General features: G+C 39.5%; 1 protein-coding gene across 2 annotated transcripts in view; it reads left to right on the top strand.

Annotated features, from left to right (window-relative positions):
- The window catches only part of Eif3h (eukaryotic translation initiation factor 3 subunit H), an 83,414-nt gene that overhangs the window by 11,296 nt on the left and 45,159 nt on the right, over positions 1 to 26,959 (top strand). Inside the window, exon 2 of one of the 2 annotated variants that reach the window (XM_003479836.5) lies at positions 6,567 to 6,723. The exons of the other annotated variant lie outside the window; for it this stretch is intronic. Coding sequence (XP_003479884.1) covers positions 6,567 to 6,723 — 157 coding nt within the window. The remainder of the gene's footprint in view (positions 1 to 6,566; positions 6,724 to 26,959) is intronic. 2 annotated transcript variants of the gene reach the window in all.

Here is a 26,959-nt window from a genome sequence, read left to right as displayed (position 1 = left end):
GGGGGACGGAGGACTGCCGAGTGCATAAGAATAGATGATGTGTGTTGTACTAATCCTAGTCCCATGATAAAGTCCCAGCTTTCAGTGAGGACTCACTGGGCACTGTGTGCTGGGGGCTGTGGGTTTTAGTTTTAGTCTTTACACGGTGCTGTCAGGTAGCTGGTGTCTGATTTATCGCCTCATTTATCTAGAGGCAGGGAGAGGCAAGTAACCAAGGAGGTAAGGAGTCCAGAACTCCTGTGTCCTGGACAGCAGGTGGAAGATGGGTCTGAGAAGGGCTGGTCGTCATCACTGGCTGGCTAATTTACTGTTTTAGCGGTGTCACAGAGAGCTTGCGCTCTGTGATGTGTGTGTGGTTGAAATAAATTCACCTTTACTGCTGTTAAAAATGCGCTGTTTAAAATGGAGCTGGAACTAGGGGTGTATTGGGCCGAGCCCAACAGAGGGCTGTGCTGTCATCCAGGAGCGGAGAGGCAAGGTGGCAGAGAACCCCGAGGGTGTGGCGGCCAGTGTGGAGGTCCTGGCGGTTGAGACTGCTGCGTTTTGGGATGTGTCTGTGGCACAAACTAAAACTTAACTGAAGTGATGTGCAGACCTGGACGTGAGTTTGTGGAGCTGGGAAGGGACTGTGCCGGTTAAGGTCGGTGCTCCTCACCCTGTGGGTTATGGGTGGCGAGCACTGAGAAATGAGTGCAGGATTGAGCTTGTGCTTAGAAACTTGCAGCAGTTTGCTGCTGTTGTGGTATTTGAAGTGTGTGATCCCTGGGTTTGTGTTTTCTGTGTCTTTAAATAATTTTTCCCTTTCTAGTAAAATTGTATGGACGGTTGGAATGAATCTTCACACTGATGACTAGGAGAGCACTGTTAGAGGCTGTTTCCACACCTGTGTTAGCTAATAGCTCCTTCCTCTAACCAGTGTAGTGATACTTAATAGAATCATATCTAAAATAATACTTTGACTACCTCTACTAGTTGCATTTAATTTTTAAATTAGTTTTTGTGGTAAAGTTTTTTTTTTTTAATCTGTGCAGTTTCTAAAGGAATGAGCAAGTAGTTCAGTGTTTGTTTACTCTAGCCCTGCCATACAGGTTGTACCCTCCACTGTCCCATGAGTGCAGCTTTATAAAGGCAAGTTAAAAAGGATAGATGAGTGGGGAGCAGCGGGGCCTGCTGGGAATGCAGTGCTTCGGGGGTCTGGGGCTGGAGGATTCCTGTTCGTGTGTGTGAATGCCTTTGGTTCAGTCCTCCGTGTGAGCGGGGGAATAGATGTAACGTTTTAAGTTTAAAACTACTCATACCTCTGTTTCATCAGTCAGTCCTTTTCTATGTCTTGTGCAGGGACAGTAGGAGGAAACCCGACTTCCTGCTTTTCCTGGAGGAGGTTTATTGTGATAGGTTTGCAGCAAGTCGAGTTAGTTGTTGTTATATTGACTTACAACTGGTGCAGGTTTGTTAGGTCCTCCCGAACAGGTGTTGCTGCATGTTGAAAACCAGCCTCTGTCTCTAAAAGTCTCCTCTTTGATTTGGATGGTGTGTGCATATGCACGTTATCTGGGAATGAATGTGTGGATCCTGTCCCGTGAATAGAACTGAAGAGAAACCATGTTAACAGGAATTTAGAGTCAGCAGGTGCTTTGGCTTAGAGTTTGTGGGTTTTTCCCTTTCCCTTTCCCTTTCCCTTTCCCTTTCCCTTTGGAGTGTAACTGCTTTTATTCAGCCGGTGTTTTACTAACGCTCCCAACAGCGCATCTGAGACCAAGATAGTACTCACAGAAAAGGAAGTTAAACTTGTTCAATTATTTGGAATTCCAAAGAGCAAATCATAGGATTGCTGCATTTAAAGTCTTTCTCTTTTTTATCTGATGTCTTTTGAATTAAAAAAAAGAATGTGTTTATTATATGTCAGTAGCTGGTACCAATTCTTAAAGAAAGGCTTAGGCCCTCCACACCATTCTCATGTCCAGACTTGTGACACCACACGTATGACGGGGCTTCTTAACACACTGTGAACATCGTAACTTCAGGGTATTATAGGCCTTTGTATTTTCAACAGGTGTCACTCCCCCACTCCGAAAATAGTTTTGACATGCCCTATGCTGTGTTACCATGAAAGGTGAAACGCCAAAGTAGATAAGATAACCCATATCCCTTTTATTAAACAAAACATTAAAATGATCCTGAAAAAAATGCTAAACAGTGGGATCTATTCTGATTACCTTTTTTTTGGGAAATGTATATTTTTACAAAAATGTTGTTTTTGAATTCTAATTATTTTTGTGTTAGTATGTGCTTAGCATTTTTAGGAGAAAGTTTGAACATTTCTCAATTTGAATTTCTGATACAGAAATATTATAGAAAAGCTTTTTTGGGTTGGGATCCTCTGTGATTTTTTTTTTTTTTTAAAGAGCTTTTGGTTTTTTAAGCATATTTAGGGTCTTCTGGCATAATGTGGGGTGTTTTTTATCTTCCAGTTCTTATGACCGCGGTCTAAAACTCTTGTAATTTCTTAAGTGACAGGCGTGTCTTCTGTTGTCTGTGAGACCTCTTCATTACCTAGTGAGGCGAGTGGGATGGCGCTGGACACCAGAGCCTTGGGCTTGGGCCCCTCAGATTCCATCAGGGTGGCAGGAGGAGGTTCCCCAGGCTGTGCGTTTCTTCGTGTTTATCTGGGTCCTTTGTATAGCGTCCCTTGCTGGTAACTCAGCTCCCTGCCTTCTGTGAGCCATTCTAGCAATCGTCCAACTCTGGAGCATGTTGTGGAAACCCTTGTGTTATAGCTGGTGGCATCTGAAGTGGGGACAGTCTTGGGGGACCGAGCCTTTACTTCTGGGATCTGCCAATATCTTCAGGTAGATAGTGTGAAAATTGAATTAAATTCTAAGACACTGAGGTGGTGTTCGGGTAATGGAAGAATTGTTTGGTGTGGAAACCCCACACAACATGTATCAGAAATGTTGTGGGAGAGTGAGCAGTATACCTGACGTTCTAAAAACAAGGACCCAGGAAAGGGAAGACTTCATGGGTTTGCTTTAGTTTCATATTCCTTGGGCCTCGGGAAGGGGATCTAAATCGAGGAATCAATGAGTCACTGAAAGAAACTGGTTGTACCAGCAGCCTGGTGAGGAAGATGGTGATTCCATGCAGAAGGCTTGTTTTCTGAAGACATCATATGGATAGGAAATTACTATCATGCATCAAAAATCATAATTTGTATTTTTATGAAATTTAAATTTCATTTTGGAATTCAGTGGCTTTGATATGAGTTTTATAGGGAGGTCATAGAGATTCTGCTACATCTTGCTTTTAGGAAGGATGGAAGGTTTTACATGCTGTATACTATTTAAAATATTGTCTTAGAAGTGAAATCCTTTGTTACTTTTAGACTTTGGAGCAAAGTTAGGTTTTATTTATTTTTTTTAAAGCAAACACTTTAAACAGTGGCATTATATTCTTTAAAGATTGCACAATCCTCAACTTTGCTTTTTCAGATAGCTTGTACTGAGTAATAAACAATGGGAAAAAAGCCTTCCATTTAGGGTAGTTTCTGCAGAGGAGATAGCTGTTTGCTGTCTTGCAGGTTGGGATTCTTTGATCAACTTGAAACTTCTAAAACTTCAGTAGTGTGCAATAGACAACTGACCTATTCAGAGAACAGCACTTACCATGCAGATTAAGCATTCAGACCCAGCACATGAGAGTTTGAGAAAATGTAGGATTTGGCACTTGAGGTATCTGTAGGCGAGTTTATTCCTGTCTTGAAGCATAATCAGTAGAAAATCCTCCTTTACTCACTACTTTGTACAACAGAGAAACCTAGTCAGCACTAGTACAGTATCTAGTAATATGAGCAGCTACTTTGAAGATAACAGTACACAATGCACTAACCATTGTTACTCTCCTGCAATCTTGTTTTGAAATTTTGTACCATTGTTTTAATTGGCCTTTTTTCCCTCTTAGAAAAAACTTTTTTAAAGGTCAAGCCTAAAATCCTAGACTTCAGTACTACATAAAACTTGAGTGCTTTGGGGCTGGGATTTAGCTTAGTGGCATAAGCACCTGCCTAACAAGCCCGAGGTTGTGAGTTCGATCCCCTGTACCAAACAAAACAAAACAAAAAACTTGAGTGCTTCTAGTGAAGATTGCTATGTTACCTTCCCTCACATTGACTGTTGTTTTTGCCTTTATAAGTAAAGCATGTGGGTCTGTATTTCTCATGTCTTCACTTTTTAGTGACACAAGGAATCTAAAGCAGAAGAGAGAGAACTTGTGTGTTAATCAGTAGTGTGTATTGCAATCCCTTGAGGTGCTAAAGCATAAACAAAAGAAGTGGGGGCCATAGTGCAAGAGTGAAGTAGGGTATTAGAATCTCTGGGGAACCTGGTAACAGAAACACAAAGTCCTCACCCAACCCAATACAGGAATCCAGCCCTGGCCAGTAACTGAATTCAGGGAAGGCATTCAGGCATCAGTGTGTTTTACAGGTCCCCAAATGGCACTGTCGTGTACCCCTGTGAGGACCCTTCCTGATGAAAAAGTTCACATCATTTTGATAAGCTGTGAACAAATGATGTAGGCTCCTGAGAGTGAGATCACTTGTGATGTGTTGTAAACAGAGTATTACGGGAGTGTGTTTTTCTGTGGGTGAACTGTTGAGCTTTCCATGTATCTGTTTTTATAAATCAAGAATGGGGAGCATAACACCAGTAAACAGAAGTAATTAAAAATACATTCTCATGTTTTATGGACAGAAGCGTGTGGTTGGCAAGAGGGAGATTAAGAGACAGCCAAGGCTGGTTGCACCTTGGGCTCAGGGCAATGCTCCTGTCCTGTGGCTTGTCAATGTAGTGTCGCTAGAGATGAAAAGCTGCCTTGCGTTTGTGGAACTACTGGTGGTGTGTTGATGATACTGTGTAGCTGTTAGTGACCAGCACACAAGCAGACTCTTGATCCCTTACCTTAAAGCCCCGAGCTGAACGTTTCCTGCTTCATGCTGAAGTCCTCTGCAGCTGTAGCTAGAACTTCTGCATTGTACCCATTTCAGCTGTGTTATAAACACATTGGGAGTGCCTGAAGTTACTTAGTTGTTGCCATTTAACTGTCTTGGACTCAGAAGTTAAATCTTGCTTCTCAGGTGCAGTGATTATATGCCAGGTCATTTCTGTTTCTTTCTGTAAAAGAGAGTAGGTAATGTCGCTGATTTCCTAGAATGATCGAAAGATGCAGTGAGACATTGCTGGCAATGTAAGACACTGTAAAGTGCTTGTTCTGGTTCAAATGATTGACAAATCTTTCTTGCTTATTCCTTGAACAAAATACAGTTTTGGTTTCTTTATACACCATTGTGTGTGTTAGGTGTTGAAGATGTGATGTTGAATAAAAGATTCTTTAATTTTTTTGAGAACATTTAAGAGGGGAGACAAAAAGAGGGAGAGGAGAGACAGCCAGTGGCTTCTGTCCTTTCTGTAAAGACACCACGGTGTATACAGATTTTAAATATGTATGTATGGCAAATTCTTGTTTATCTGTCTAGTAACAAAAATACATGTGTCACTTTGTTACTTCTGATCAGGAAATTTCTTTCCTTTCTTTTGACATCTAAATGATCCTTAGTTTGCAAAGCATTTCCAGTACGTTATTTTTCTACCTTATTTTTTTGTATTAAAGATTCGGGAGTTTAATATGTATATAGGAAAGTAGGAAGACCTGAAGTGTTGAAATGAGTCAGTTTAACTTTGATAGGAAAGGTTTTCCTGAGTGCATTCTGTCATCATCAGATTACAGTAAAATGACAAGATCGTAAGTATAAGTATTGGAGACAGAAAGGTTTTTATTTTGTACAGTCTTGAATGCTACAAGGAATTTAGCCTTATGTTTGAAATTTTCTTTCTTGAAAGTAAAACGTGAGATCCTTAGGTTTGTCTTTCAAAGTGAGATTAATCCTCTAGTACCTGATAACCTTTTACCGTCTGGAAGGTGCTGTTTGTAAGTATCTCAGACTTTGTGCTTTGATCATCTACTGGGTAGGTGCTGTTACTGGTAAATTTTCTCTGGTCATTTTAAGGAACTGAATATAACACTTTAGTGATGTTGAAAAGAGTAAGAAAACCATTGTCTTTGAACTGCAGTAACTTGCTTTACAATATACTAGCAGTCTTTTCCTCCCTGCTTTCTTTATAAAAGAAAATAAAGTATTTGGACCTGGTTTGTTTTGGTGAAACTATGCTGGATTCTAGTTAACAATTTTCCCTGTAAGTAGGAAATAGCTCTTTAGAAATAAATTCTAGCATTTGTCTGAAGATCCACATTTAGGTTTACATGACTTCTGTCATCTCTCATTTACTTTGATTTTAGCAGTGGGTTAGTTACTGCATTAATAGTATTAAGTATCCAGGAATCTTACATGAGCTTTGTTATTTACATATTAAAGGAAGTGTAAGAGATTTGTTTAGCCTTGTTATGTAGTTCTGTGGTTTTGCAGGCTCTCTGGTAAGGCTTGCTTTTTCTTAGAAATTAAGGAAATATAAGGTAGTATGATTTTTTAAGCTCATTTCTGTATTTTCTTATAGGTGGTATTAAAGATAATCAAACACTATCAAGAAGAAGGACAAGGAACTGAGGTGGTTCAAGGAGTGCTTTTGGGCCTGGTTGTTGAAGATCGACTTGAAATTACCAATTGCTTCCCTTTCCCCCAGCACACGGAGGATGATGCCGAGTTTGACGAGGGTAAGGCGCTCGTCTCACTTGTGTGTCTCTGCAGTGTGTACTGGGCAGGAAGAGTTCTCAGCTGCCCTGATCATCTGTTACTGGGGATCTGTTGGGTTGTTCTAATCACTTGATTTCTTAGAAAATTACACAAATGCTGGGAAATGAGGATTTATGTCATGAAATTCACCATGTTGGCCCTTTCCTATTGGACTTCATGATTCTGATTTGTAGTATAGTAGTATAGTATAGTAGTCTGCTCCACATCATCAGAGGATATGCTCCAAGACCCAGTGAAACTGTGGATACTGTTGAATCCTATTTTATTTTTCTATATATGTGCGTGTCTCTGATTTTTAAATTAAGTGCAGAGACTAACATCAATAACTAATAGTTATTAGTTGTGGTGGTGCATCCCTATAATCCCAGCACTTGGGAGGTTAAGATAGGAGGGTCACTGCCAGCCAGAAGGGCCTATGTTCAAGACCAGCCTAAGCTGCATAGCAAAATTTAAAGAAAGAAAAGAAAAGAAAAAACCCTAATAATAAAGAGGAACAACTATAATAAGTTTTTGGGGGAGTGCTGGAATAGAGCCCGGTGTCTCATGCATGCTAAGTAAGTATGCTTACCAGTGAGCCACACCCCACCCTGTAGAGATAATGTAATAAAATTATGCAAAACTTTGTTTCTGGATGTTTCTATTAATCCTTTCGGACTGTGTTTGACTGAAGGTGACTGAAGCCGTGGAAAGCAGAACGTTAGGTAAGAGGAGTCCGGTAACGGGAGAGGGCCGTACCGGAGTGGCCTGCTCTTTGTTAATCAGCTCGGCACGTAGCTTGCATTGTGAAGGATGCAGCTCACCACGTGTCCTGCGTCCCTGCTGGTCAAGCCTGTTCAGACTCGGTGTTAGAGAGAAATGAGTTCAGCTGTCTGCTTCAGAAGGAAGTATTTTAGAAGCTTTGTATTTGTTAGTTTGTTTGCTTTGGATTTGGGGACAGGATCGTGCTCTGTGGTTCAGGCTGGCCTTGGACTTGGGCCGTCCCCTGCCCCTGGGGATCCTCCTGAGTGCTGAGATCACAGGCTTGTGCCACCAGTCTGACTGTTCATTACTTCAGCTCTAATTGTTTTATTAAGGAAGGCCTGTAGTAGTTAGAGGGCCACCATCCTTTTCTTTCCCAACTTCTGTTTTTGTTACCAGTGGTGCACGTTTGCAGCACATGATGCTTCCATCCCTTGTGGGGATTGGTGCGCATGTGTGTCCCCCACCCCCATCTCTTGGTCCTGCATGATCTTCAAATATTTATTTTTTAAAGCCAGTTGAGAGTAGTTTCATGCCTGTTTTAAACTCTCAGGGCTTATTTTCTGTATAGACTTTTTTTTTCCATATTTTTTTTTGAAAAAGCATATCCAGTCACCTCATTTGTGGGGGGATTGATTCTGGGATCCCCCTTGAGTATGGATTTTCATACTCAGATGCTCAAGACCTTTGTATAAAGTGATAAGAGTATTTTCATACTGTGTACATCTTCATGTATTCTCTGTCATTTCTGGGATACTAACATACCTGATATAATGTAAATAATCATTGTACTCTATTAGTTGGAAAGTAACACAAAGAAAAAACCTCTACATACTTAATATAGACTTTTTGCTCTGGGTATTTTTATCTGAGGTAGGTGGGATTTACAGATGTGGATCCTGTTGCTTTGCAGAGCCTGCTGTACTTGTTGATTTGTCTATTTAAGTCCTGTGTCCATTTTAAAATAGAATTTGTTCAATTTGGAGTTCTTGATAAACTTTTTGCGTATAAATCCATTATCAGACAATGGTTTACAGTACAGGTCTTCTCCTTCCTGTGGATTTCATTTTCAAGCTGTTGATTGTTTCCTTTTCTAAGCGGACGTTTTTAAGTTTATTACAGTACTGAAATCATCAACAGATGCACTGTCCTGAGACTTTGTCCTTATTTTTTCAAAGAGCTTTATAGTTGCGAGTCTTGTGTTTAGGACTTTCATCAGTACCGAGTGTAAGGTATGCATCCAGCTGCCTTCCTGTGGATCACAGCGCCACTGGCTGAGAAGACTGTCTTCCCTCCTGTGATCTTGGCACCCTTGGTGAGCATCATTTCACCATACGTACCAGGGTGTGTTTGTAGACTTTGTTTTTTTTGTGTTCATATATTTGTCTTTATTCCAGTACTTCACTTTTTGGATTACTGCAGCTTTGTAATATGTTTCAGAATTGTACAGTGTGAGACTCAGTTTTGTTTTTATCATTCTAGATGATTTTGGTTGTTCAGAGTTCTGTGAGATTCTATATGAGTTTTAGGAAGGATTTTTTTTTTTTTTTGGTGAAAAATAATCTTTGGACTTTTGATAGGGATTACATCAAGACTACGTTGCTTTGTATACTGTTGAAAGTCTTTGGCTTCCGTGGTTGTATTTGTGCTACATATTGGATTCTTTGTGATGCCGTTATAAATTGAATTGCTTTCTTAGTTTCATCATTTTCTGTATAAATTTGAACTGATCACTTGTAACTTTGGTGAAATATTATTTTATCTCATTTAGCACCTTCAAAACATCTTCATAGTATCTTGAGCATTCTTGAAATGCCAAGTGAGTTCCTGCCAAGGCTAACCCCTTGCTGTTGGACTTTACTGCACGTCAGTTTTCGTTAACACACTACCTCTAGGAACTAGCCGAGGGTACATTTGTTGCTCATACCCAGGTATCAGACTTGCATCTTAAAAGCATTTTTGCAGTATCCATCTCTTTTTAAAACTAAGATGCTTTCATTTGCATTACTGTATGTCTGTACCTCCCTCTGGGTCCATGTCTGTGCGACCCCTTCTGCTGGCATGAGGGGTGTCTTTAGGAATACTTACCACAGAGTGCTCACTGTTTTAGGACGGTCAGGTACCACTTTAATATAGGTGCTTCAGTTGTAGGAAGCAGAGATGCTCAGTTGGAGAGATTTGTTTGCTTACTTGGTTGGTAGAGTGGAACCCACTCTAGGGTAGTTTGTAGTGTTTTCTCACAATTTTTTAAAAAAGAAAACCCTTGGCTTAGAATGGAAGGAGGTAATGTGCAGTGCAGTAATTGCAAATAAACACAGGACAGTGTATTAATTTTAGACCTCATATTGGAAGTTCATTACTTTTATAGGTTGAAGTAATTGATCATTTAACTTTTATTTTAAGAAATTCAATAAAAAGAGCTTTTACACTTTGGCATTTAAAACCTGGGTATTACATGCTGTGTACAATATGCACATTGCCTGTACTCAGCTGTGTCAAAGGTTTTATCAGTCCCATTTTCCGGACTAGCAAACTGATACTTAGATAAATTAACTTGTCCCAGTGCATTTAACCAGGAGCACGTAGAGTGGGATTGAGCCCTGTGGCGCCCTGGTCTGAGTCCTGTGGCCTTTCCACTTCACTGTGTTGCTCTCAGACTTGCCGGGAAGGGTATGCCAGCATTGACGGGTTATTGAATGTCGGTAGTGTGATTCCATACCCGAAGCCTGGTTTTTGTGGGGGAAAATAAAAGTCAGTTTATTTTTCCTGGTTTACCTTTAGGCACTAGTGTGCTTTATGGTTTCTTTTTCCTTTTTCTTTTGTGAGATAGGGTCTGGCTAGCTGATGTACGCTGGCCTCAAAGTCTTGGCCTGCCTCAGCCTCGCACATGCTGGGGTTGCGGCTGTATGCCGCCAGTCTGGGCCCTCAGGTTTCTTACCCATGTGAAAAATATAGCACAAATCCTGTGTATTTTCATAGCCTTGTGTAAGAGGATTAAATAAAGTTCTCCCCCTTAACCTATTTATTCTCTTAATAAGCATTAGAATGTAGTCACCATTAGATTTTTTTTTGACCCTAAATACAAAACTTATTATATAGGTCTCTCTTACACTTTCATTATTTTTTGTCATAGTAAAGATTCACTATTTTGCGTTTGCTTTTCCATTATTTTATGTCCTCTAAAACCAATATGTATTGAGGGAAAGAACTTTTCTTCTGTCATCTACCTATTGCAAGTTATTATCAAGTACTTCATAATTCAGCAACAATATATTACGAACTGCCTACGTTTTTTATTCTTGTTTTTCTGCTGAGGTATGGGTTTGTTTTTTATGTTTTGGTGCCTCATGTAAAGTGGAGATTTTTCATTTAGTACAAATGAAATGTTAGTATTTTTGACAAACATGATCTGTGAACCTGCTTTTTAAAATAAAGTTCTATTGGAATATACTCCTTTGTTCATATGTTTTTGGTGGCTGCATTCCTGCTACAATGACATGTGATGCAGTTGAATATTTTAACAATGAAGATACAGTATTTACCTTTTGTCTCGTTAACAAAGTTTGATCACTTGTGATTGGTGTAAAACTTTACCTTATTAGGTTAAAGAATAAAATTAGACACTTTCTCTATGCATGCAAAAAAGTATTTTTTGTTCTTTGTTTAATTTTTGCTTTTAATGTTAACTAAGTTCAGACCATCTTGTGAGCACTGAGATGACAGTACTGATACTGGGTGTTTATTTCACTAGCAAAGCCAGGAAGTATCAGGATAAGTGGCTTTTGATTGAATTTTAGTACATTTTCCCAGAGTTGCTGATGTTTAGAGAAACAGACTTGAGAGCAGGCGTTGTGGAATATGTGATGGTCCGAGGCTGGGGAGTTTGGGTGGGAGTCTCAGCTCTGCACGTGAGAGCTGCATGGCACAGAATCCATTTTTCCCTGACTGTGGTATCTTTCATTTCGCACACATTGTTCACTTCCTGAGTGCTGGAAAGGCAGTGAGAAAGCTCGCTTCCTTGTGTGGTAACTGTTGGGATAGTGCTGCCTTAGGTAAGATTGCTGTAGAACAGTTCAAACCCTGACACACTGCATGAAGTTTCTCCTGGTTTTCACCATGATTTCAGTTTATTTCTTGCAGTATGCAGTAAGTGTCCTTCAAGTGGTTTAAATCTTGATGAATTTCTGTATTACAGAATTTACTTGCCAGTTGAAAATGAGTTAACTTGCTCATGTTAGAATATGCTTTTCAAAATGAGTACAACAGCTCATATTAAAATTCCCATTAGGGGGCACTGTTATCAAGCTTAGGAGACTGGAGAGTAATTTGTTTTCTCAGACATGCAAACCAAGGTTTGCTAAAAGGGAAAAATATTTTGATCTGATAAGATTCAGATACCATTTTATGCAACTGAATTCTTTAAATATGTTATGAAGTGCACTGAATTAAACACAGCTTTAATAACTCACTGTCTTGTTTTTCATCAGACTCAATCAATTTAACATTGCAGGTGATATAAGAAGCTTACTTTATTTTGCATCAGAACCAAATATATAATTTTTATATTTGGAGTGGACAGGTTTTTTTTTTTTTTTTTAAATTTTGCTTGCTTTAAGCTAGCCACAAAAGATGATTCTTGGCTCTCAAAATAGATTTCTTTCAAAACAAAGCGTGCAGATACTGTACTACCGAAATGCAGCTAGGAGAATGCTAATGTGTGTATAGAATGTGTAATTGCTAACGCTGTACACACACAGAAGCAGTGCAGACTCACACAAGCATGTTTGGTTAATTTTCAATTGGAGAAAGTTATTCCTTTTTAAGATTTGGGGACAGGAAATAATACGATGGACTATTCTTCACAGTAATTTTAATACCAAGATTTCAGAAGGAAAGCCTGGAGAGTCTTGGACCTTTTAAAGGCCGAACTATGAATTGGCAAAAATGTGTTTAAAATAAGATATATTCAGAGTAACTTCACGGCATAGGTGTTATTTTTTGCACTGGTTTTGGAGAGTAAGTTTGTGTGGTTATATTATTTGCAGTGCTCTCTACATGAGTAAGCCGTATTTTATATTAGAGTAAATCTGCTTAATTTTTTGCTTCTTCTAGTCTCACCGTCCTCCTTTCTATTCATGGTTTGCTTGAAGCCAGTGCCCTGGGCTAGAGTGCTAGAAACCTGGTCTGTGTGTGTTATGGTTTCGGCATTATGTTGCTTTTGAGTTCAGGAATAGTGGAGTCAGGGCAGTGAGAGCTTTTCAGAGTTTTTGGACAGATAGGGTCATTTCGTAGGAAGACATGGGGTTGCTTATTTGTCTTACCTCCTATCTGTAAAAATAATTCAGTGGTTATTATGATCTGTTCAACAGAATTGTTTAAAAATTCTACTTTACTTTTTTTAAAAGATTTTTTCTTGATAGAAATATTAAATATATAGGTACTTTGGGGTATATTTTGAAACTTACTAGAGAAATAGTATTTTTGCTAGTGAACTCAGATTTTTAAGTGGAGACAGGATAAAATGTTTCATGTATCTCAGAAAAATATTAGCCCACAGTAATTCATTTTAGGGCTTATCTTGCAAATTACATTGAGTGGACAGTGAAAAAGATACAAAGGTACCAATCCTATTTATTGCCTTGACAGACTTTTTAAGTGGGAGAGACTTGGGTAAAGAAAAAATCATGCAACAGAATTGATATAAGTCTAGGAGGAAGAAGGGAAGAATGACGGGATCACCCAGACCGACTAGTAATACTTACATTTGATTCAGCACCTCCATTATCAGAGATGGTTATTGATCATATTTTTCAAATATTACTGCTACTTTAGTATACAGGTTGAAAAATTGTTTTTGACGTTTAAATGTGCTGTTTTGATAAATAAAAGACTTTGAACAATAATGTTAATATCATGTTTACAAAAGTCTGGGACCCCTGATTCTCTTTAAAATATTTAACAACATGTTTAATTTTAATTTGTAATAGATACTTTGTTTTAGAAATATGGTGGACAGAAAACTAGAAAGAATCTGTACACTAACTCTCCTAAGTACTAAAATTTTTTTTATTACTCTTGGGAGTATTTTGAAAATGTTAAAGCATTCACAATTATTGATTTATTGGTGAATATTCAAGGCAGTGACCTTTAGATTATGGCTGGTTATTTTGGTTACTCAGAAAGCCTATGGTTTGTGACTTGAAAATTTAACTTAAATACCTAAACTTACTTTGTATTTTTAGACTTTGGCTTATTAAGATGATAGGAATTTGAAAAGTAAATTTCAGATATGCATCATCAGTCCTAACATGTTTTTGTCCTTTTTAAAAATATCTGTTGTCTGAGTATTTCAAGATTTTAAACAGACGTGGGAGCAAAATTCAGCTTCCAAAATAATTTTGCATTTGCTTTGTTTTTAAAAATGTAATTCTTTATAAAGTCGAGACACCTCTGTGCATGGAACGATATCCTATTGAAAATGTGGTCAGGGTAAAAGATTTTTCTGCTTACAGAAATTAAAGCGCTTTACACTGTTCTCTCCCTCGGTCCCCGAAGCATAAGTGCTATGGTTTGGAAAGAGGCCAAGGAAAACCTGTTCAAATTTTGTGCAGACTTAAAGTAATACTGTAAGATTTGAAAATTACAGGTGGATACAGTACTTAAATAGTATTTAAAATTCCTAAGTTTCCCAAGTCTAAAAATGTAATCCTTAAATTACTGTTCCCAATGGTTTAAATTTTAATTAAATAAAAGCCGTCTTACATTTGACCCACAGTAACTTTAGATAAATATATTTGAATTTATTATTAAACTTCAAGGTAATGACCATTAAAAATGAACTGTTTAGCACTGATTAAAAATGTCAAAACGCTGGAATTGCAATATGGAACCAAAGATCCTTGTTATTTTTGTTTTTCCAAAAATTTTTCCTAGCAAACAAGTTTAAGCTTGCTTCCTGTTTTGCCCAGAAGTGCTTCCCAGTTTCACTCATGCATTTAAATACGTTACCTAATCTGCAAGTTTTATAGATAGATCAGTTACAGTTAGACCTGGTGTTCTTCGTGCTAATGCCGAGTCTTCTGAGTCATGCCAGTCAAGTGTTCTGTTTGCTTTATATTTCTAACAGAAACTTTTGTTGCTCAAGAAACCCTCATCTGGTTAAGATTCCTCTTTGTGACGGACTTTTGTTGGGTTTCTTAGTGATATTTTCATGTCTTTATCACTTTCCTCTGTGCATAGTATTTACTGCCTTTTTAAGAATCAGGAAACTTGGCTCAGTTTGTTTTGGACATTTTCCGATGCAGCTGGGAGTGGAGACCGTGGTTACTTGTGTTTTGAAGTGGGCACCAGTGTGACAGTGTGAGCTGCTTGTGCACCCCCGAGCGTACCCGCTCTCCCCGAAGCTCTGGCATGCTCACTTCTTGTCCTGACCTCCCACTTGCAGGCCCTCCTTTTCACACTGGGTCGGTGACAGGGTCCTGCGGTTACTTCAGTGTCTGCAGCAGTGCAGCCACCTCATTCTGTTCTATAAAACTGGCTAGGTGATGACCTCGTGGAGACGTTAGCAGGGTGGCAGGCCCGGAACCTCACAGCCAGCGACTGTGGCACCTGGAGCCTGGCGGCTGAGCCCTAGCTGAGACCTGTGACTTGTGGCCTGTGCCTGGCTGGGCTCCTCTGCTCTACGTTAGCTGCCTGCCCCTTTTGTCATTCATTCACCAAGCCAGTATTTGAGTGGGAACCATGTGCCAGGCGCTTCGCTGGCCGTGGCTTACCTCCATCTCCACCTGTGGATCTGCTTTAAGCTTGTGCTGTTGGGAGAACTGAGCCCTCCCTTCCAAGCAGTCTTTGCGTTGAGGCCTGGGAAGACCTGTTCATGCATTGTGACAGGGAGGTGGGCCCGTTACTGTGCAGGTCCGTGTGTGTGGTTGGACAGGTACTTGGAGTTACAAATACATACATCCTAAAACCTGTGCGTGTCTGAGTTTTTAAGTTCTAGTTCCTCAAGTTTCTAGGGATGTGTGATTTGTAAAGTAATTTTGTTGTTGAAAATTTGTAAGTTGCATCATCAGTTCTTCATATTCATGTGAAGAATACGTAGTTTATCTCTAGGATATCCCCTAATGTGTATTATTTCTCCTTACTCCTGTTGAGTTTTAATGTCTTCTTACCTCAAAAAGATAGGTAAAACAAAACTTTGAGAAGATTCAGTACTGGAAGCAACTAAAGGATAATGGGAAAAAGTATGTAAGTATATGTGTGTATGTATGTATGTTGTTGTGTGTCTATGTGCTGGGGATTGAACTCCAGGACCGTGTGCTTGCCAGGCAGGCGCTGCAGCTCCGCGTTGTATCCTTGGCCAGTATATATTAAATAAACCTTGATGAGTACTGGCGACAAAATAGGGAATGGCGTGATGCAGGCAGCACATGAACTGCTAAGGTCATTTTTAGCCATGTCTAGGTTATTATTCCCTCTTTCTTTAGTGCATATTGGAGATAATTTGAGGTAACTTAGACTGATGTTGGCCAAAATCCAGATTTGTGTTTGTTTTTCTAGATTATCACTTTTTCTTACAGGCAATTTGATTTAAAAAATACTAGTATTCAATTATGGGAAAAGGATGTGCATACATGTATCATTATAGGTCTTAGTTACAGAAGTTTCTAAAATTGCTCCTACACATTTTGAGAACTTTTTGAAAGGCGTAAAATGAAGGAAATCTAGGCTGAGTTGTAGCCAGCCTGCTGCACCAGCCACTTACTCTCACTTTGGGTCTCTCCAGCCGGGTTTTCACATTAGCAATGTGGATCACAACACGACTGTCTGCAGTTCTTTTAGTGAATGGCAAAGTGAGGCACGGAGAATCCCAGGGCGAAATTAGTGGCGCCCGGAACCAGAGCCCTCGCATGGTTATGGAAAACATGATCTGTGAGCTGGGTGCAGTGGTGTATGTCTGCCTGTAATTCCAGTACTTGGGAGCCTGAGGCAGGATTGTTCTGAATTCAAGGCCAGCCTAGAGTGTTTAGTGAGTTTAAGGCCAGATGAAAATACATGGCACGGGCCTGCCTTAACCCTCCCACCCCAAAACAAAAGAAAAACAAAACACAGTCTTTTTCAGCTTCTGTGTCAGTGAGAGATGCAGATGCCTTCCATTGTGATTGCAGGCATGATAGGTTTACTTAGAGACAACTTCCTGGTTTTGTCATTCCTTGTCCCACAGCTTGAATCAAGCCATCGTTGAATATAACAGTAGACTTCAAGTTTCCTAGTTTGTGTGTGTATGCTAGGTGTTAAATAAACGTGCAGGGCAGTTCCAACCTTAGGTTAACTGAGAATTACTGGTGGATGGATATGTATCCCGCTCAGGCACTGTAAACCTTTAGCTGTTAAAGATGAGCACAGCCTCTGGTGCGCATTTGTTACGTGGAATGGAGAAACGAACGGAAGGTGTGGACTGAGCCCGAGGGAGTGGTGGAGGGAAGCTGTGTTCTTATTCAGGGCAACTGTGTAAATTAACAAAAAATAGTTGGAAAGGATGGTTTCATTTGACTTAGGAAACCAGCCACAGACTTTCTAGAGTACACTGCTTTGCAGATGATTTCAACAGACAGTGCTGATAAAGCCTGTCATGTGAATTTCCTTCTTTACCGAGTACACAGTATGGTTGAGTGGTATGTTGTGCAATGCTTCCAATCTGCTGTTTCTGCCATCTGGACAAACAGAATGAAAGCGGAGAAAGCATGGGAAGAAAAGGATCGCCTGGCTGCAGGGAATCTACGTGAACACTGGGTGCCACTCACGGAACACCGAGCAGTTGGGGCTTTGCTTTGTAACCCAGGCCGCTGGCAGTCTGTGGGCTGGAGGTGTGTGGTGCAGCCCTTGTGATTCATCTTTTGGATGCCAGGATCCAGACTAGAAAGGCTGACAGGCTATCTTATTCTTACTTGACTTTTTTTGGGTGGGGGGCAGCCTTTTTGCTGCACCAATGTTGGGTGCAATGTTGAGTTAGATTTAACAATCTAAGCATTTTTGCTTTGCCTAAGCGGAATCTTTTAAAAATGTATTATGTCTCTAAGACAAGTTTCCTGAGAACTACTTAAGTGCTTTTTAAAAGGCAGCAAGAACTTTAGATAGAAAAATTGCTTTTGGAATTCTGTGTGTGTTAGAGCCCATAGGTAACGAGGTGAATAATGGACATTTATGAGGAAGAGGAACTGGCTGGCTGAATCTAACCTGTGTGCTCTCCTCAGCGGGCACACCTCCTAAGAATTTGTAAAGTGCTTCTTTTTATGTGTGTGTATACGTTTCTTTTTGATAAAACATGTGAGTCCTTGCAAAACTGTGGACTGGGAGTTGTCAGGTATCTTCTTAAGAATTAATGTAACTTTAATAGTACTAAGCCACTGTGGTTTCTATAGTTTTTATCAACCATGGCTCCAGTTCTAAAACATTTCTAATGAGACTCACTCTCTCTTTTTTAATTTTATGGACAAAGATCTGTCTTATCAGAAAATGCAGTAACTTAAGCAGATCCAAAACTTGGGGGAATTAATACCAGAAAGTTTTTGTTGCCACCAGGAAGTAGATTAAGTAGAGCAGTTGTGGTAATGAGTACCATATATGATAAGCCCGAGCCACCTGGGTTTTATTAGGCTGCCTGATACTTTGATCACAATATTATTTCAAGACTTGTCTATTTAAATTGCTAAAGTTTTTTGTCTTCTTTCTAATTTCTTTCATTGCAAAGAGATTTTTAAAAAGATTGACCAAACCAGAATTTTGAGGAGTACATGTTCAACAGCTGGGAGAACCTTGGAAGAGCAAAACCGAAAGAAAGCACAGGCTTTGAATATCGCGTTCATCTGAGCTTGCTGGCCTTACACTTTCTGTTTGGAACACGATTATAGTTCGTGTGGTAAGGCAGTAAGGGTGATTGGTATAATTCAATTAATCTTTGTTTGATATATATATATATATATATATATATATATATATATATATATAAAATATTTTGAGAATGTAGTGCTGCTACCAGTGTTTCTTTAGCTGGTATTAAGCAGTTTCAGTGAACATCTTCAATAGTTTATGTAAAGGCTTTTTGCTATAATCAAAATGAATGAATTATACTAATCACAGAATTTAATTTTGATTGATAAACTGTCTCACTTTGCCTTTGAACTTGAAATCTTTAAATTTCAGTTAGCCTAATACAGATGAGTGAAACTTGTAGTCCTTAAAGTCAACAGAATTCCCTTTTCAGTAATTTCCTTCGCTATGGAAATAATCTTTCACAGATATGTAATGGTGCCTTTGTTACATGTTTAAGTGAATGTTTTTACTTGGAAAAATGAATATTTATTTTGACTAGTAAGGGGAGGATAGGGAAGATTTAATAATTCTTGTCATTAGTAATAATAATCATTTAGTATTGTTTTGAAAATTTAACTGTAAAATGCTTTGTATGTTTATCCTTGTTACCATAAATTTTCACTGTTTTGATATTTGAGTATTCTGTAATAACAGCTGTAATTTTGACTTGAAGTTTCCATATTCCCGTGTAATTTAGACCTGTGTAAAAGCACCTAAGTATGTAATAATTGTTTTGATTCACCTTTGGTAGTGGAAGGAGGGATACAGGGACATGACAGTCAATAGCTTCTTTATTTTTCCTGATAAGTCAAAGAGAAAAGTTAGAAGACTAGGGGAAGGTTTGAGTTTTGGGAAGATTGCATATTAAGAGCTTGTGCTTCTCATTTTTAGAAAGTTAGGTTTTACTTTAAGTTGTAGAGATGCATAATACATTGATTCAGGAAAGATGAATTTATAAAGAAGGCAGAGGCATAGATTTTGAAACAAATGTACAAGTGCAGAATAATGAGATTTGTCAGTTCAAGCAGAGACAATTTGGGGGATGGGCGAAATAGTACTGTATTGGGTCAGATTCTGGAAGACCTGGACACTTGAAAATCAGATTTGGGGACTTTGAGTAATTGTGAACCATTCTAGATTCTCCAGCAGAGATTTGCAAGTAAAAAAGTGTTTTTGGACTTGAAGGAGGAAAAACAGAAGGATCAGGGGGCTGGAGTGAATGTGGGCAGGAACAGTCAGATTGAAAAGTGGGGTATTAGAGAGAAAGAGGGGATAAATCACATACGACTGAATTAAAGGTTGCACTCACATTTTAAAGGGTTAACTAAGTCGTATGAAACATGTTCAACATCTGACATTTTCTAGAGACCTAAATTTCTATTTGTCATTCTTTCCTCTTGAATACTTGGTGAAAATACCTGCTCAGTGACGATGACCTGTATTTCATAGCAGAGGGATAAAAGTCAATGGAAGCTATTGATAACAAACAAGAATTCCAGACATAATAACAAATCAGTTCTTTTACAGTTTGTGATATTTCAGTTGGGCATGGTGGCATATGCCTGTAAGCCTGTCACTCCGGTGCCGAGGCAAGAGGGTCTCTGTGAGTTCAAGGCCAGCCTGGACTACCTTGTGAGTAGGAAGTTGCCTGTACAGTACTTGTGTAGTCAGTATCATTCAGATGTGAACTGTTAGTTCTGGGGTTTTGGAAGATTAGTCTTTATCATTAAATTCCAAAACAGAGAACCAAAATCTACTGAAAAAAGAAGTGAGAGTGAAGTAGTTTGACTCCGGTCTTCAGGCAGAACATTCCATTCATGGATGAGGTCCTTAACCAGTCAGACTCCACCTCAAGGATAGTTTTTGCAACTTCATCCATGTATTGCAGCAGACACTTACTTAGTGCCATCTGTCTTAGGAATCTTGTTATTGAAGGATAACGTGGTGAGATGTTCAGGAAAGAGACATTAGACTGTTAACCAAATCCAGTAGTTACAAGCAGTACTAAACACTGTTTAAGAGGGAAACAGATGTTTTAATGGACAGTGCCCCATTTGAAAGAAAGAGGGAATTGAGAGTCTCTGGTATGGGGGGTACAGTCTGCTGAGCCCTGAAGGATGAGGCAGAGCCAGGAGAGGAGCACTCAGATCCAGAGGCTCAGAGTGGGAAATGGGCTTGGTGTTGTTCAGGAGCTTCTCGAGGGGTAATCTATGTGGACAAATCCCATGAAAGAAGAAACAAGAGGCTGTGCTGTTAATACCGAGGTCTTGTAGGGGTTGGGATTTTGTTTTGTAAGCTGCAGGAGGCTACTAAAGTTTTTTGCTTGTTATTTCAGATGGGACCTTCCAGGCGGGCCTTGAACTTGCTGTGTAGCCTAGGCTGACCTGGAACTTGAGCTCTCTTGCTTGCCTCAGCTCTGAGCGCGCAGCTCGCAGGCCTGTGCCATTATGCTCAGTTGTACTAAATGGTTTTGAGCCAGTTATAACTAATGTATTTGAATTGATGGCCTATTTTGTATATAATTCTGTGCTTAATCTGGGAATTTGCTTCCTGGTTTTGCATTTGACATTTGATGTACTTATGGCAACCCAACTTGGTGGTTGGAATTTTTGGTGATGTACACTCTAAGAAAGTATCCATGACTGCCAGGGAACCTTCACAAGCATGTATTTTTTAAAAACATTTTATGTCAGTAAACTTTTGGAATAATTTTGGATTTGCAGAATACTGTTTTATGCTATTGTGGCACATTACACTCCGAACTTTATCCAGATTCACCAGTTTCTATTAATGTCCTTTGAGTTTCCCGGATCCAGTTCACCGCATTTACTTGTTGCCTCAATTCCTTCTAGGCTCTAGTGTAATCTTTTATTTGTCATGATTTAAAGAATGTTGCTAAATGTTTTGTAGAATGCCTCTTTTCAGTTAGTTTTCATGATGAAACTGGAGTTACATGTTTGAGATGAAAAGTCAACATGCTAAAGTGCCTTTCTCATTGCTTTCTGTGAGGGAAGGAACACAGAATCACCTCTCTGGTGATGCCAAAAACTTGGTCACTTGTTTAAAGTAATATCTGATTCCTGAGTTATCACATTATCTTGGGAATCTTTATAACCCAAGGAAGCATTGGAACAAAAACTTAGTTAAAAAAATTAGAAATTCATCTCTGTTACGTGAAACAACCTGAATAACTTTTCTTCTTACACTCTTTATTTCTGATATTTTAATATCTAAATAACAAGGGCAGGTGTAAAAATGTGTTTTCTTTGCCTTAATACATACTTTTGCTCATGTGAGAATAATTTTATTTATATATTATAACATTTTGATCATGCAGTTGAGTGTCTCACTTCATATAGGTGCCTTTGAGTTTGTCTTTGACAACCAGATGTTAGAGGACATTCATTGTAGCTGACTGATATTTCAACATCAGTAATATTTGATGTAGCTGTTAAAATTTCCCATAGACAGTCCTATAAAGTTTAGTTGGCTTGACTGGGTTCTAGTGCAAAGTATCTTTTATACAAAAGAGCTCTCAGTTTACATTTGAAATAAATATAATTTTGCCCCCTTGTGTAGAATACACTGTCAGTGTGACAGCTAGACATGGGCATAAAATCTGTGAGATTACCTGAAATAGTTTGCTTAAAAAAAACCTTAAGTAGTTTCCGTATTTTTCTTTGAGGTATTTGAAGTTTTTTCAGTGCAAGACCTTTAAGTTAACAATACAGAAAATTTTTAGATTTTAGGGTCATTCCTTTGATTTCCCATTCTATGGGTATTCTTCACTGTTTGATTATTGAGTCTTGTGATTTGGCTCTAAGCTGTCTCCCAAAACTCATGCTCATGACTTTGTGATTCCATGGCATCATTGGGAAGTGAAGATGATGCAGGGACCATATCCTGTGTGTTGCCCCTTCTTTGGGAGCCCTTTGCCTCCCTGCTTCCTGACCATCATGAGGTGAGCGACTTCTCTGCTGTACCCTGTCCTGCTGTGCTTCCTCCCATTCCGCAGACCTAAGAACGATGGAGCCAAGTCTGGGGACCATGGACCGAAACTGCTGAAACTGTGAGCCCGAATAAGTTGTTCCTCCTTTAAGTTATTTTTCTCAAGTGTTTATTCACAGTGATTCAAAGCTGACCTAACACAGAGACCAAGAATCTCTTCCTGCTTGTTGACCATCCTTAACATGGAACACAGCATTAGCCATTTTGAGTCTTATCAATATTTTACTATCTACTAAGGCAGTTTTTGCTATTACTAAGAACACAGCAGTTAGAAAGTTTCCCTCCTGGCTTTTAAACTAGGAAAGATCATTTAAAAGTTCAAACCTAGAAGTCAGCAGTGCGGGGACAGTCTTCTTGGTAGCCGTCATGGATACTGGTACTGTACTGGCAGTGATAGAGGCCCAGCTATTGTAATGGCTGCCACGTGCTGAGTGTTACCTTGTGCCCGGATATCGTGCTGAGTACTTGGTGTGTATTCATTTGAGCGCTGGGCTGTTTGGTGAGTTAGGAACTCTCCTGTTGCTGTGTTACTGAAGCTTAGAGAAGTTAAGTCTGTACTCCAGTACTAGGTGTGGAATCAAGATGTAAAGCCTTACTACTACAGAGCCTTTGTGTTGACTGCTGACTGTAACGAGGTAGAAGAGAGAAGCTCATCAAAACCGTGGAAGGAAATGATATTACACAGAATAGTTGTACTTCTGAGTAAAGTGGTGTAACTCAGGCATGAGTATGGCCAAATGACCAAACTAGGAAGTGATTTGGGGAGGAAGTCACTTCAGCCCAAGGTCAGCCTGGTCTGTAGTGGGATTTGAACTGGATCCTGAGGGTTGGTGTTTGTTTTTCCTCCTGCCCTTTGTCCTGACCCTACACCGACCTCTCTCCCTATTCTGACTGTTGTGCTGAGCCACTTGGTCACTGCAGCCACCAAAGGCTGTCCTGGTTCTGGATGGTGATTGTCCCTTCCGCTGAACCCTCTTCCCTGCCCCAGCTCACTAAGTCTTCTTGTCTGTTGCAGGACTCCACATACATCGCGGAGGCAGGTCCTGGCTGCGTGGTGTCGAACATCATATGCTTATCCCACAGTGGAACTTACTAGGATATAGACATGTAAAATTTTCATTTGGAAATAATTTAAATCTATAGAAGTTACAGAGACATTTTATCTTTCACTTAGCTTCCTTTAATGTTAACATCCTATGTGACTGGAAGATTTGTCAAAACTGAAAAGTTACAGTGGGTAAACACCACTAACTGAACTAGTGATTTTATCCACCTTTTTCTGTTTGGAATCCCGTCTAGGACACATGCTGCATTTACCCATCGTTTACCTTTATTCTGCTGCAATTTGTGTCTTTTTGTGAACTTGAACACTTGTTCAGGAATCTTGTCAGCTGAGTTTTAATTGTTAGTTTGGCTTTGCTTAATGATTTCTCATGATTGTATTGAGGATCTGGATTCGAGAAGAATATACGTGAAGTCCCCTACTTGTTGCATATCTGGGATTTATCATCTCACCATGTGTTAGTGATGTCAACCTTGGTCACTTGATTTGTGTACAACTGCTTGGTTTCAGATGCTCCACTGAGAAGTTACGGCTTCTCCTTTCCTATAGTCTGTCCTTCAGAAGTGAGTCCTAAGTCCACCCTGCCCTCAGAGGGGGCTTAAGTTCCCACTTACGGTGGGGGAGATACAACAGAATTCTGGGGAATTTTGGAGAAACACCCCAGTAATTAGTAAATAGTGTGATGATTGTTTGACTGTCTTTTCAGTTATTATTCACTTCAGCTCAACTGGGTGCTCATTGGGTTCAGGCCTGAGACTTACTTGTTGTTTTCCCTGTATGTAGTAAGTGTTCAGTAAGTGTGAATAAAGTTAAGGGGAAACGAGAGATTGGGAATCACCTCCAAAACTATTACTTACCCCTGGTTCCCTGTACATGTAGGAGTAAAACAGTATTCCCAGTGTTTGAATAATGTAACAAAAATGTACTGTTTCAATGTCGTTGGTTTGAAATTGAGGAATATATTCCTCCTTAACAGTTTTGCAAAAAAGTATTTTTTCCTTCGCTTTGGAGAACTCATTAGAATAAAGCACTGTAACAGTAAAATTTAGACCAAAAGTCTTATTTTACTATTAAAGATAGGTGGTTGACTGTTTTGAATATACCCTGTATTTAGAAGGGTGGACTTACTTGGAAAGCATGTAATTTGTAAGTAAACTTGCAGTGATAGAAAAATTTCATTCCAAGTCTCACAAAAGGTATTTAAAAGTATTAATGTTATGTTTAAACTTAGCTTTTGCTTTCTGAGTGGACCTTCTGAACCTCAACACCCTAAATTTAACTTTCATAGTAGATGCTGGTTTTTCTTATGGATGCCACCTGATTTGTTTTCAAATAAATGATGTAATTCAGTTTTTTTTTCTTCCTTTTTTTTTTGCCTTGGGTAGTTGTTTGACCTACTGTAATAGAAACAAAAAGCCATGGTTGGCTTTTGATGTTTGATTTTTTTACCAAGTGGTAGCTGGCTGAACTATCGAGGAAATGATCTTTCCTTAAGAAGAATGTGAAGACTTTGGGCGATTGTTAAATGGCTTTAATCTTTGTTTCAGCCAGCATTGTTGTAGGCATGCTGCGAAGAATGAGATTTTTTACCTGTATTTTTCCAACAGCAGTGAATGTAGGCAGCTGTTGCTGCAGAAACAGATTTATCAGTGGCTACTTAAGACTATTAAAATATTCTTTTATTATTCCTATTAAAGTCTATATTATCATTTGCTGTTGCATTTGCTCTCATCTCTGGAGGGTGCTGGCACTGCAGAAGTAGGCATTGATGGACTAGAATTCTGTTAAGTGGGGATAAGGTGAATGGTAGAGAGAGGTTTACATAGTAACGGCTGTTGGAAGAGCAGAGCTGCTGAGAGATGCAGCATGTGTTGGCATCCTTTCAGCATCACTGTCCTTATCTACAACACAGACAGTTGATACCTGCAACCTAGTGTTTACAAGTTGCGATTATTTCAGACACAAGTTTGGCTTTTATACCACTGATGACAATCCTGAAGGCATTTTAAGAGTATCATGACAGTGTTCATATCTATTTAAGAATAAAATAGTTGAGCCAGGCCAGTTAGAGCAGTAGTTGTGGGAATGGAGATGGGACTAGACAGGAGAAATGTGCTCTCACTGAGTTATAGAGTAATTTGCATTTGTAAGTGACAGCTATTTAGCGATAGGCTCTGAAAAATTTCCACTTAGATACATTTTGAATGAAATGTATATGACTTTGACTTTGAATAATCAGGCTTGTCAAGATTTATATCAAATTGATCCATCTGTTAAAGTCATTTAAAAAATAACTGCTATTGTAGTTACTTTGCATGTGAAATCATTGCTACCTTGTGGTGTAGAGGCAGAACCAGACCCTGGATTCAGACACCTGTGGTGCATTTGCATGTGATCTGATTTAAGCAGAATACTGCTGTCTCCCTTTCAGGGTTCTGAGGATTAAGGAAGAATGCACGTAATGCATAAAGGCCGTGTTGGGCTCTTCGTAAGCCCTTCATGAGTGGTAGATGTTATTTTTCACAGAAGAACTGGGTGCATTTACTTGTTCGCTGTGTGCCTGGGGGGTTTTGAAATATTTAGGTCTGTCTTGCACTGGAACATAGCTTAATGATTATACTTACCAGATTTCAAGACCAAGACTTATTGGGTAGACTGATTTGCATTGCATAATTCAGAGTAATCAGGGCATGTTGAAATTCAGAAGGTTTTTAAATAGGGTGATATTTGATAGGAAAAGATAAAGGATTGCATCCCAAAGGGAAAAAGTGAGTCCAGAGCTAATGCAGTGTAAAGAGGACGGGTCGGCAGGAGGATCCCAGCACAGTAAGATTGCAACGTGACACAGAGTGTCTCACCGCTGCTCCACAGTGCCTTCGGAAAGCAGGGATGGTGACCTAAGTGCACACTGGAGGAGGGGGGCATTCCTGCAGTTTCAGTGTCATCAGAAGGGGAAAGCCGGGGGAGGGGGCAAGTGTCCCCCTCTCTCCCTTTCCTTAGGAGGGGGAGATCGCCTTGCAGGTCAGGGAGAAGCCAGCAGTGGGCTGGGCCCAGGTGCCGACCAGCAGTGGGTCAGAGAAGGCGGCGGCAGCAGGTCTGAGCATCCTGCATGTCATTGTAGGAATAGGGGGATGCCTGTTTTTCACTTTATACTGTTTCGTGTTGACTGAAGTTTGTAACGTAGCCACACAGTACTTAGGAGAAAGTGACAGAATTAAAATATCCACGGCCAAAATGTGTAATTTAATCTTAATTTTACATTGACCTGTTGTGAGATTGGCATTCTTGGGTGTTTCCATGGTAAGTGACTGCCTAGTGTTTGTCTGCGTGTAAGTGATTTTCTAGGTGTTGCCTGACCCTCTAAACTCAGCCTTTCTCAGGGAAACAGATATATGTGAACTGCTCTGCCCATGGACTTGCCACAGTAAGAGATTTTTTATCATTCTCCTAGTGGGGTTTAAATGCTAGTGAATCAGCAGTGTACTTCTGTTCTTTACCATGTGGCTGTTGCCATCTGA

This window comes from Cavia porcellus, unplaced genomic scaffold (assembly GCF_034190915.1).
Source record: "Cavia porcellus strain 051 isolate PalLab524CR breed Dunkin Hartley unplaced genomic scaffold, mCavPor4.1 scaffold_10, whole genome shotgun sequence".
Lineage (NCBI taxonomy): Eukaryota > Metazoa > Chordata > Mammalia > Rodentia > Caviidae > Cavia > Cavia porcellus.
This window is presented reverse-complemented; position numbering and strand designations above follow the sequence as displayed.